This window comes from Python bivittatus, unplaced genomic scaffold (genome assembly GCF_059951505.1).
Source record: "Python bivittatus isolate LINGU-HERP-01145 unplaced genomic scaffold, Pbiv_v1 ctg000840_np1212, whole genome shotgun sequence".
NCBI classification, from domain to species: Eukaryota; Metazoa; Chordata; class Lepidosauria; order Squamata; family Pythonidae; genus Python; species Python bivittatus.
In genome coordinates, this window is record NW_028277113.1 from 20,818,910 (window position 1) to 20,832,102 (window position 13,193).

Sequence of the window (13,193 nt, forward strand, 5' to 3'; positions counted from 1 at the left end):
AACATAAATTGAAGAGTGTAAATGTAACATTTAATGGTCTTTAACAGAGCTGTCATATTCTGTGGTTATTAGTACATTTCAGTTGAAATCCAATGCTAGTGTTACATGAATCCAACTTTAAGCCAAGTTTATCCAATGAAGTTCTAATGGATTTCCATCAAAGAGGCCAATTATAAATCTGGAAAAAGTATGTACACTGAAAGGCTTCTGTAACACTAGTCCAAAAATGAAGTTCAGAAGCTACTCAAGCAGCAATATTGCAATATTATGATATCCAAAATATTAACTGACTTGACCATCAACAGGGCATTGACTGACTGCATTGATTACAATATACATTCCAACTAAACTGAATGAATGGGTGAGGATTACAAAAATGAATTAAACTTATAAAGATGCAATGTAAAAAAAATGCCGAGTATTATTATCTCTAGATATTTCTCCAGTGATATCTGAAGATAACTTTTAATAACTTTAAACTATTCAATTTACAAGAAGATACCTTAATAAAATGGATTTATGACAATGAGTGGTGCTTTATCATGCTCCCTATGGTACTCTACCATATAGGAAGTGTTTCCTCAATGACATCACTAATTTAATTTGGCATGGTTTCATTTGGCATGCCAATTTATTATGGCACAGAACCACAACTTAGTTCTGTATATTGCTGGTTTGCCATATGAAAACAGCACATGGAATTGCTTCACTCTCAGTCATGTTACATCAAATTAAACACAGTCCAGAAAAAAAAATTAAAGGTAGGAGAAAGGAAAAGGTAAAATTTCCTTCAAGTCAAGTTTAAATACTGGTGATTAGAAAATGCAAAATATAGGGGCTTTTCTTCTATAGGCAGAAGAATAATTAGCCTTGGTTGATCTTAAAAACAAACAAATCAGTAAGCAGGATTGGAACTGGTTAATACTTAGATGAGAGGCCATCAGAAAATTACAGAACTGTAGACAGATACTTGAAAAATATTCCAGTAGAAAATAATGGCAAACCACTTTTGTACCATAATTAAAAACTATATGGGTATGTCCTTGAACTTACCAGGTTTAAGTTTACCCAACCACCTGCCAAGTTAGATCAAACAGGGGAAAGAAAACTGTTGTTCAGCTCAGCCTATACTCAACTGGTTTTGATATTTCAGCTGGTGGATCTGCTCCTCACAGTACCTCATTACATATTACTGGAACAGGAGGGCAGAATGCACCAGAATTTCCACAATTTTGTTGTTTTAGCTTATCTAATGATTGTTCCCATGTAAGGCTTTTTTGTTTTGTTGTGTGGAAAGTAGACCTATACTGTAGAATTTAACAGCCAAAAAGATAATTCAGGAATAGCTTACTGGGATTATTTTAACAAAGACCTGAGCTGGCCCTTCCATTTTGTGGTTTCTTTGTTGGTCATTCTTATGTCGAATGTGAATGCTGTATTGATGCTTGGTATCAAGAAGGCTACTATCTAAACAACTAGTTTTACTACAGAAGTTTAGATAATAATTATTCTTCTATTCATAATGAATGAGATTTCTTATGTGAAACTGAACTTACTTTTAGGATCTCATCTAGATGTATAATTCCTTGGTCCAAATCCTGGAATTCTTTAAACTGTTCTTTATGAGGCTCAAGAGCTAATAGAAGCCCCTGAAATGCTTCTTCTAAACTTCCGTCTACACATGATTTATAGCCTTCAGATTCTCCACTTATTGACCCCTCACAACGAAACTTTTCGGGTGTCATTGGCCCCTCTCCAGATGTCAGTCTTTTAACCAGCTGCTTTGTGATATTGCCTTCAAAAGTATCCAATTCTACAGGTTTGACTTCTGATAACTCATCTGTATCCTGAAGAAGTGACACTGAGGCATTACTTGCTAAGAACACGCCGTTGCTTCTCAAATGAAGAGTGTTTTGGCAAACTTCAGAATCTAGATTTGTGGTCATATTTTCATCATGCTCTTGTGACTTTAAGTTGTTGGATTCAGATGTGGAGTCCTCACAGCTTGAATGAACATTGTGCACAGTGTGAGGTTTGGATAACCTTTTCCCACTGGTTTCTGGGGTTGTGGCAATAATTTCAGGATTAGAATTATCTATGGTGGAAGACGAGTCCGCTGAACAGTATGATGTAGTGCAATGTCCATTGGTAATGTCATTGAAGCTGAAAGATAATGACCTTTTCTCATTTTCTGCTGTTCCATTTTCAAAAACATCATCTGGTAAATTTGACTGCAAATATAATAAAAACAGTTAAAATGTTCATCTAGTTTTAAACAAAGCTGATGTTAAGCACTTACTTTAAAAAAGGAACACAATTTACCACCTTCTGTGAAACCAGGCTATTTGGAGTTATGAAATGCATTTATTTACCTTTTATAAAACTGATCTTTTCTAAAATAACAGGTAGATACTAAAAACCTATTCAAAAGCCAGGAAATAAGAAGGATCAGAATTGGTCCAGAATGTCTACAGAAAGGTTCTAAACCAATCATGAAGCTTTATCAGCACTGCAAATTCACTAACTTTATGAACAAAATAGAGTCTTTTATTTTGCTGACCAGATTTCATGCAGAAAAAATAGCGTAATGGAACAAAATGCACACCAAGGGAATATCACATGTCATTACATTATTGACATTACTGTACAGTGCATTACTGTACACTGAGGATTATCTTATCTTTTTGTTCAACAATACTGAGATACAGTTTCAAATCTTTAAACATAACTTCCCAAAGAGAATTAAGCAGCCTTCAATATTGCAGCCTGAAATCAATGGGGATAAAATGTGATTTTTTTTCACTTTAGACTGCATCTAATTAATTTTCTTAATCTCCTGTCTTTCACCCAAATTGGTTCTTAATTAAAATTCAGTCTGTCTTGGATATAAAAAGCCAAAAAATAGTTTATAGAAAAATATCAGCCCATGTGCAACTATATATATAAAATATTTCAAGTAATATGTGCTTTCTTTCTTGGCCTTTTGTCTAAAAAGAAATTGCAAAACTAAAGCCAAATAGTTTTATTTGAGTATATAGGCAACTTGAACTTATAGTTATTTGCTCAATACACAGTCAGCAAACAAGACAGATCTTAAAGAGAAGTATCAGATTTAGGACATGCATAAAAACAGAGGAACTGCTTGAGAAATGCGGTAAGATCACTTATCACACCATCTGGACTCACATATCGTTCTAGCCCTGCTCTAGACCTCAGCCTGAGAGATGGCAGATCACTAAATGAGCGACTGCGACGCAACTTGTCAAAGAAAGCATCCTGCAGAGTCTCTAAAATGGCCGAGTGGAGCCTGTCATGCGGAGGATGTTGCCATTTCTTCAAGTGTTAAGGCAAAAAAAAGGGGCAATTAGTTGACTATATCATCTTTTAAATATACTGTACGTGTACAAAGTATAGACAGATAAGAAACTTTATTGGAATTCTTAAGAACCAAAGCGCACACTAGAGGTGTTGTTATGAAAACATCTCACACCTAAGTGGTCCTTTATCCATGAGAAGGAAATATCAGATCTTCTTTCCTAAAAGAAAAGATGGGTGGGATCTAGGCCAGCCATATGACATATGGAAAGCTCCTTTCATTTACAGAAGGTTTCCCACTGAATCAAGGAATAGGCTAGGGATAGAAGAGATAATCTTTGCCAATATTCCCTTTTTCCTTTGCCGCTCTTTCTATCATCTCAAACAAAATTGAGCAAACTATGCTAATTAATCACTGATTGTTTTCACTATTACTGGGGAACATTTCACTTACAAAGAATGAATGTTCTTTGAAAGTTGGTGTTTCTGGGGTGCCTTGGCTATAAATGGACATCCTCCTTTGAAGAGCCGATGCTCTGTTTGTGTTGCCTGTTGATGGGGTAATGTCTTCCACATCAAATGGACTGCAAAGTATAAATCTGTTATTAGATTGAATTATCATTAAAATGTTATTATACTGAATTACAAGAAGGGTTTTCATTTTTAAGATATTACAGCAGGAGCAGTTCAGACTTTTTCTAGTGACGTTCTGTACATCTAAAAGCAGATTCACAAAATAGCATTCTTGCATATAACTCAAGTCTATTGGTTAATAATTACAACTATATAGGGGCAAAGTATAGATTCCAGTTGCAATTAAGAATGAGAGAAACATCATTTCCATGACATGTGATAATCTCCAAATTGCTAGTTTCCATATTGGAAGCCTCCATACTTCTGGTAACCTCTAAAAATATATGGAGAACAGCTTCTAAGTTGTTATTAAGTGCTCTAAGAATATAGAAGCACTGTTATGAAGAAGTAGATGTATATCATGGTTGTTTAGCAGCTCCTATTTACTACCCTCTGAGATTAAATACAGGAAAAGAACTGTCTATATTTCCATTTCGCATTTTATTTTATATACATATCAGAAGGGTACATACCATCTGAGCGGCACCTCAAAAGTCAGACCTACAGTACCATATAGCACTTTTATCACTCTGGTATGCCAGCTGAGTAGAAGTACATCCCATAATTTTATTTTCTGTTGCTGTTGTTATTGAAACAACACTTGATTTGAAATGATGTTGACTTTCCACAAAGCCAACTTTACTTACTGCCAAGTAATTTCCAGATTCAGCTTTATTGTGCCAAGGTCATTGATATCCACAGCGACAACCTGAGGCTGAGCAGCAAACAAGTCTTTTGTTTCACAAGTAACACTTCCAACCAAAATATGAGTAGCAAGACCTTTAACTTCTGTGACCTTCAGAATGAATTAGTGTTAATAATTAGGAACAAAATAACTATCAATTAACAGCTCATTATTTCAATAGCATCTCCAGATGTCAAATATTCTCCTTTTTTGCATACTAATACTTCTAAGACTACACTGTTCATTTGTTTAGAAGAGTAAGAAATACTGGGACTTGAATGTTATTATTGAGTACAATTATGTGAGAATCACAAGGATACTAAAATGCTTCAGATTTATAGAGGACTTCACACTTGCATGGATGGCATTATATTTTGTCATAAAAAAGAAAGCTGCAAACCACTGATTCATCTAGCTCAGTTTTTGTCACAATATATTATTAATGATGTATTATTTACATGGTTCAGAGACACAGAAGCTAATAATAATGATGTGTGGGAAGGATCAATGAATGAGGAAGTAAGAATAGGGGGAAAAACCTAGTACGTATGTAAGACCAAGGCATAGGCAAGTAATGCCAAAGGGTACTATCTTAAAAAACTGGACAAAGTGGACAGTCTTTATACAAAAAATAATAATAAATTGTCACAAATCTGACATTATTTTATTAATGGTTACCATTTCCAAAACATTCTCACAATTTCTGACCTCTTCTTTCATTACCCCTCCCTACTTATTTTCCCAGAACAGTGGCATATATAGAATACTCTTCTCTCAGGACACGCAGCTGAAGTAGTTGGCAAATAAAAGCCTTAATCTTTTATGGCACTACTAGATGTTGATGTTCCATTATATTGTTAATGCACAGGTAACTTTTTCTTCTGTTAATAAAATAACAGAAGAAAGAAAAAAGTATTGAAAGAAAAAAGTATAAATGGCAGAATCTCTTTTGTATTCAAAATAAACAAGCATTGAAAGTATCATTTTAAAAAAATGGAAGAAATTGTGTGCTCATTCATTCAACTGAAAGGGCTTACTTGATAAGACAGCATTTAACATTTTATTACTTGATTCTTCAACATTTAATAATTCATTTCAATGTTCAACTGAAAAGCATAATCCCTGAAATGATATTTGAAACTTCTAATTGTGCTCTTTAACATATAAAAGCAAATTCCCACATGTGAGTAATCTCTTGAAAACTACAGTAAACTGGTCCACATAAATGAAGTTACAAAGCACCCAGTGTCCTTCCCTGACTGGCTTTTGCTCAACAGAATTTCACAGTAAAATATATGGATGCACACAAAGAATTGTCAATACATTCAGTGAATTAAAGAAAACCAGAATGACATTGCTTATCCTCTACAGATCAATATTACAGTTACATTACAGTTATATTTAGGAAAACCGAAAATGCATTTCTTTTGTCAAGCTTTTAATTGTTAATTGATTTTAATTCCACAGATTTTGAGGTCATCTTTTATCATTGTATTTTGTTTTAACTGTTGTAAGAAGAAAGGCAGGCAATGCATTTAATAATAAGCAATACATCAGTACCTTAATGGAGATCAGCCCAACAATAAGGGGGAGGAAGATCATTTCTTCTCCATCCCAGCTTTGCTTATCATTGACTTCTATTTTGCCTTTTAGTTTCCATCTTTGACGGCCATACCTCATGAAAATCTATGAAAACAAAATGTGAACTCATTGAGCATATTCATACATATTTCACTCTCATTCTAACATTCTGAACTAACCACAGTGAGTAGGTTAAAGATCCCAACAAAACTAATGGATTCACTTCAATGCGTTACAGAAACTGATAGTTTTCTTGTTTAACTCATTTGTAAAATAATGCAAATCATATATTTCAAAGAAAAAAACTGGATAGAATTCTTAGTATATCAGTCTAGAACATCACAAAGAAGAGAAAACTAATACAAGGTCATGAAGCATAAATATTATTTCATGAAGTATTACAACATGATACATGAATGCAGAATCACATAGTGTTCAGACTAGAGACATGACTTTGTTCTAAATTTCCACCTTACTACTTGTTGGTAAATAACATATCTGTCTTTGGGGGAAAAAAGGGGAGCCGACTTGAACTATTCTAATTGACCTGCTCTACTCAGCCTGCCCTAGTTAGATTTGGGAGCCACAAGAGAGAAAAAAACCTATGCCAAGAATAAAATATTTAGAGACATGCTGACACGCTTCCAAGACAAAGCTAAAGAAAGATCTGTTGTTATCTTGTGAGGCATCAATCAGCATTCTGGGACCAGTCTCATAGTCTTTATGTGGGAACTGCTTAAAGTGCATTCATCCATAAACAGAGAATAGTGGGACCTTTCTTGCTGTACAGGACATGAGAACAGTAAGAAATGCATGATGGAAAATGACATTTACAAAGTTACTTACCTCATACTGGTCTCCAGGGCAAAGTCGAGCAAAGCCAGCCAGACCTAGAAGCCAACAACATTTGAGAACTGTTTCAGATTAAATGTTTGTGTTGCCTCCTTTTATGTCAGTGACTTACATCCTGAAAATTAACACCCTACAATGTTGCCAGAGCATTTATGACACTAAGAGAGCAACTCTCAGAGCCCATTTTGTTTTCTTTTTATTAATAGAAATGATTCAGGTTGCCCATCCACCTTCTTTGAAAGACTGAGAAAGGTAATAACTGAAACCTGATTGCTTTCTATTACAAGGGTTAATGTAAAGCACGAGAACATTGTTAGATGATCAGCAGACTTGTTTTTGAATTCTGAATGCCCAGTTTATTTCCACTTTGACAGAATCTGAATGTTAATGTCTTAGAAAATCACAGATCCCTTTAAAATGTAGCTTTCTAAATCATATAAAGAAACTAAATTCTGTCTTCATCTCAAACATGTTCAAATAAGGAATGCATTTAGCAGTCACTTCTCTTTGGAAATCATATCATTCCCTTTATCTTTTTCTCATGTCAAGTTTTGAGCAACTCTGTCCCTAGAAAAAGAAGACATTATGTAGAACTAAAGTGAGCAAAAAGAGAAACTTCTTTACTATGTTTATTTTTTTTAATACACATTAAATCCAATTAATAATGGACCTTTTTTATTGCTTACTTTTAAATATGTATTTAATTGTTCTGAAAGTCCTAGAACTCTAGGTGTGAAATCCTTATACGAGCATTGGGGGGGGGGGGACTCTGCAGAGAAGAGGAGAAACTTCAAGAGTTGGGAAAGGGAGGAGTTGGGAGTTCCCACCAATGGAAAACAATTTGCTTGCAACTCCAGAATTACAAACTATTTTCACAGTGTTTTCTCTGGAGTAAAAATTGATTCTACAGTTACTTGGCTCAGCTTCCCAAGATCAACATATCCGCCCCAACATATTCTGACCATTCCTCATAGATTTTTCTTTCTTAGCCCCTTATCAGTATAGTTGCTTTGTATATGCTTCAGTTTGTCAAAGTCCTTCTAAAATGTGGTGTTCAGAACTGGATTCAATATTCTAGCTGCAATCTGACCAATGCAGAATAGATGAATCATTATTTCTCTTGACCTTAATACTATGCATCTATTGATGTAGCTTAGGACTGCATTTCCCTTTTTCTTTTTTTTTTTTGGAAGCTGCATCACATTTTTGGCTCAAGTACAGCTAACTATCCACCAAGATACCCAGATCTTTTCACACATAATGCTGCCCAATATGGTTCGCCTCCATCCTATATTCATGACTTTGTTTTTTCCTACTCTGCATTTGTCCCTGTTGAAATTCATCCTGCTGGTTTCTGTCCATTGTTACAGCTTATCAAGATCCTCCTGAAACTTAATATAGTTCTCTAAGGTGTTCGCTACCTCTCATCTTTATGTCATCTGCAAATCTGATAATCATATTTTCCAAACTCTCATCTAAGTCATTTATATATATGTTGTACAGCTCTGGGCCCAGAACTGGACCCAAGTCCTGCAAAACATCACTTGGCACTTCCTCCCAGGCTGATGAACAGCCACTGACATACATCCATTGGCTACAATTGTTCAACCATCTCTGTATCCATGTAACATAGCATACACACCCATACTTTGCCACATTTTCTCCTAGAATATCTTCATTGAATCATTTACTGAAATCAAGGTACGCTATATCCGCTGTATGCTGTTTTCAACTAAACTGATCCCTCTATCAAAAAAAAAAAAAAAAAGAAATCAGGAGGTTGGAGATGACTTATTCTTGGTAAGCCAAGTTGGCTCCTACCAAGCAACACATTCTTTTCTAAATGCTCACAAACTAACCATTTAATAGTCTGTACCAAGGTTTTATCCCATTATCAATGTCAAACTGACTGGCCTGTAGTTATCTAATTCCTGTTTTTCTACTTTCTGAAGATAAGTAAGTTGTTTAGTGTCAGGACAAGAGAAACAAATACTATTTTATTCTTGAAGTCATAACAATGCTGAAATTTAAGTTAATATAACATTTGAAATGACATGTTCAGATTATTTTTTTTAAAAAAAGATAAATATCAAAAACATAGAATAACAAAAGGATTGGGTGGGGCAGTAGGTGGTCAGGTAAAAGAAATGTATTCATGGTTTCACAATGGTCAGTTAAATGATATATATACTCAACTAAAGGTGCACCTGTAAAATTGCTAATCTACAGTCTAAAATAACTGCAGTGAAGGGACTGTGGCTTAGCAGTATGAAGGAAATCCTATTGACATTGGAGCACACTTTTTTTTTAATCTCTAGATGGCAGCAGTCCCTCATAAACTGTGTTGACCAATTTTTTTTAATGATTTAGTTTTTTACAGTATTTATTTTTAATCTACAATAAGTACAACTGCTCTTTAACCTCAGTCAGATGCTTTTGGGGAGTCTATTGAAAAGTATGTTCACAGATGGATGACCTTAACACTGTAGATCATCAAACAATACAGATGATGATGATGATGTTTATTCATTAGGTTTATTACCACAATATAAGACACTATTCACCATTTTTAAACAATACCCAATGGTTTCAATCACCATTTGCCCATGCTCACAGCAATCATTTGAAACATGTTAGCTTGAGATATAAACCTGATTCACATTCTTCTTCTTCCCAGACTTACTTATGTTGCAATTGCTGGAAACACTGCAATTTTTAGCACCAGCTTTTAATAAAGCTTTTATTTGGGGGGGGGGTTGCCAGTGTTTAAGTCAGTGTTTTGGGAGGTGTCAGTTTTTAAGTCAGTTTTGACTCCTGGTGACTGCCTGGACTAGTCCCTTCAGTTTTCTTGGCAAGATTTCAGAAGTGGTTTGCCATTACCTGCTTCCTTAGGGCTGAGAGAGGGTGACTGCCCCAAGGTCACCCAGCTGGCTTTGTGCCTATGGCAGGATTAGAACTCACAGTCTCCTGGTTTCTAGCCTAGTGCCTTAACAGCTACACCAAGCTGGCCCTCTTTCTGAAATTTTATGGACACTTATTCCCCTCAGGAATGTTAGTCCTGTATAAAAGTATAGAATCTGCTTAGAGCCAAGCAAAAGAATCATATGGTAAGTTCTCTGCACCCATCTGAAACAGGGCCTTTCAAGAAAATGGCAGTGGTAACAGCAGCTGAGACATTAATAAGCAGAAGAGGACATATAAGAAAAGAAGAATGGGGGCAGATGGACATACACGGAGGGCTGCATGCAGCCAGTGGTTACAGGTTATCTTCCTCTGGCTAAACAAATTACTTTTCCTTAGCTGGCGTCGACAGAAAATTAACTTAAATTTATAAGCAAAAGTTTTCAGTTTCCTTTGGCACACTATACAAAAAAAGGGCTTGGGATCTGAATTTAATTGACAGACCTGGAAACCATGATTCCTCATTACATTTGGATCAAGACTTCTTTAAGTAACATAGTAAACCCTGTAACTGAAGAAGGATTTGAAAGAGCATCATATTTGCATCAAAAAAAGTAATGACTGGAGAGACCGAAAGTATGTCTACTCTTTTAGTAAGTCGTTTAATAAGTTATTATGAGATGCTTACCACTGGCCATATTGGCTTGGGGTTATGGGACATGGAATTCAACACCTAGAGGACTGCATATGGCTTATGCCAAGTAAACAACACAATGGTAATATTGCTAATAAAGTGGGGAAGAATGAGTCTTGGCTATGCTATTTAAAATGCAATAGACACATCTCCAAAGACTTCATGAAAATTGTCAAGATATAATATTAGCAGTCCAAGCTCCAGGATCCCCCCACCACAAAAATAAAGTACTCTTCTACCTATAAGGCAGTACAAAAAAAATTACTATTTCAACCAAGAAATTCTAGATCACAATCAAAAATGAGAATCAGCTTCCCTGAGACCAAGAAGTGTTAATTCATGAGAACTGGCTTTCTTTCTAGTGTCATATAATATTTATTCAAGCAAGAATACTATAGGCAAATGCCATCCTAATTCACTTTTTTTTTTGGTTAGATTTTTTATCCTGCCTTTATTATTTTTTATAAATAACTCAAGGTGGTAAACAAACCTAATTCTCCTTCCTCGTATTTTCCCCACAACAACAACCCTGTGAGGTGAGTTGGGCTGAGAGAGAGTTCTGGCCCAAAGTCAACCAGCCGGCTTTCATGCTTAAGGCAGGATTAGAACTTACAGTCTCCTGGTTTCTAGCCTGGTGCCTTAAACACTAAACTAAGATAGCTTCCTCCACATATGATTATGCAGAACATCTTATGTCTTTCAGCAGTGCTCCAAGTAATAGAACAAACAGTTCTCTATTGGGTTTGTATTACCATTACCATTACCATTCACATTCTTATTTATTATTTACAGACTTTGAACATTTACTAATACTCTACAGGTGGCTACTCCTTTTGATACTTTAATGTCACACCTTGATCTTTGCTACTCACCTATAAACATATAAACACTCTGAATAAAGTGGGAGAAAACAAATTAAAATGAAGCCTGGGATTTTTCTATAAGAACACTGGTTTTAGAAATGCTCCTGCATTAACTTGCTATGGAACTCCTCCAACATACATATATTAGAAGGTTAACACTCAAAAGCTTTATATTTCATATTACATCATGCTGGGTATTGTTAAGATTAAAGACCCAGTTTCTAGACACCCGCAAATGTGCCTGCTGCTAGTTCTGACATCCATTCCTACTCTCTGTGGAAACATATATGCTCTTTTTATTGTAATGAATGATTTAGGTAAGATGAAAGAAGAATCAATCCTCTGCAATTCCAATGAGCTGAGAAGAAAATTGTCCATTTTCATATGGGAACAGGCCACTCAGATGTTGAGAACAGATGCTTATGCATTCAGCAGATGTCAGAAAATGTAGCCTAAATCATTACACCTCATTTAATGTAACCATAAAAAGTACTATTTGAAAAAATAAAAACAAATCAAAGAAAAAATATTCCTGAAATTGATATTTTGCATTCTCCTGGCACTTCAGGAAGTGACATAAAGACAAATATTTCAGGGAGAAAGCTTCTAAAAAAAGAGAAGAAATAATTTTATGGTAAAGTCTACAATTAGAAGTAACTATTTTGATGGCATTAGATTGAGTATCAAATAAATCTAATTCTCCCCTTGGACAATCAAAGTTTCATAATAGGATACCTATTGCAAGTAATGGAATCAAGAGAAACTTCCACAGCTTTTCACTTATGGGTTACTTCTGGGCTAGTTAAGGTGATGGGTCACCACAGATGTTAACTGCAGAATTCTGCTTGATACCAAAAGACCAGAACTGGACAGCACTGAAACACTCAGCAATGAAAGAAGAAAATTCTTGCTATAGACCCCACCGTTAAGAGGCCTAGGTAATGCTAACAGCTATGGATTCACAGATCCAGTTGTGGACTCATCTCCTTGCCTTTGTGCAATTTCCTTAAGTTATGGAAAAGTGTCTTCCCTGAGCTGCAGCAGCAAAAATGGAAGAAGAGAAGAGAAGAGAAGAGAAGAGAAGAGAAGAGAAGAGAAGAGAAGAGAAGAGAAGAGAAGAGAAGAGAAGAGAAATAGCTGAAGCCTGAAAAAAGAAACCTCCAGAACACAAATAGATATACATGGGTGTCAAAGGATGCTCCAAGTCAATGATCTTTTGATTTCTCTGTTGATATATACAATTCAGTGTATATATGAATTCAAGTGACTTGCAAGGAAAGAAGAATGTTGAATTATAAATTCATAAATGTTCTCAAAAGAGACAATATTGTCTACTAAAGATTTTTCTGTTCCATTTGCACATATAAATTGGGACAGAGATATGGATATCTTTAATACCTACCTACCCAGTTATTAATGCAGTTGTAATATATTTTCCAGAGGTAAGCTTTATATTTTTAATTAGTCAAATATTGATCTCATGTATCAAATAACATCTAATCAACATTTCAAATCCCTAGCAATGAGAGTTTGCTTTTTCAATCCTACTAGGACATTATAAAATATATGCAAAAAATATGCATCTTTCAGATATAATTTGGTTTTGGTCTAAAAATATATTTTTGATTAAATGTAATTAACCCACAACCTTCTAAGCAAGACAAAAATC

The 13,193-nt window shown here is 35.1% G+C and overlaps 1 protein-coding gene across 1 annotated transcript in view; it reads right to left on the minus strand.

Annotated features, from left to right (window-relative positions):
- Window positions 1–13,193, minus strand: part of RIPOR2 (RHO family interacting cell polarization regulator 2) — a 74,046-nt gene that overhangs the window by 16,129 nt on the left and 44,724 nt on the right. The window contains exons 9-13 of the mRNA XM_007421935.3: window positions 7,061–7,104; window positions 6,194–6,319; window positions 4,596–4,744; window positions 3,770–3,899; window positions 1,557–2,231 (exon numbers count right to left, since the gene is read on the minus strand). Of these exons, the coding sequence (XP_007421997.2) occupies window positions 1,557–2,231; window positions 3,770–3,899; window positions 4,596–4,744; window positions 6,194–6,319; window positions 7,061–7,104 (1,124 nt within the window). The remainder of the gene's footprint in view (window positions 1–1,556; window positions 2,232–3,769; window positions 3,900–4,595; window positions 4,745–6,193; window positions 6,320–7,060; window positions 7,105–13,193) is intronic.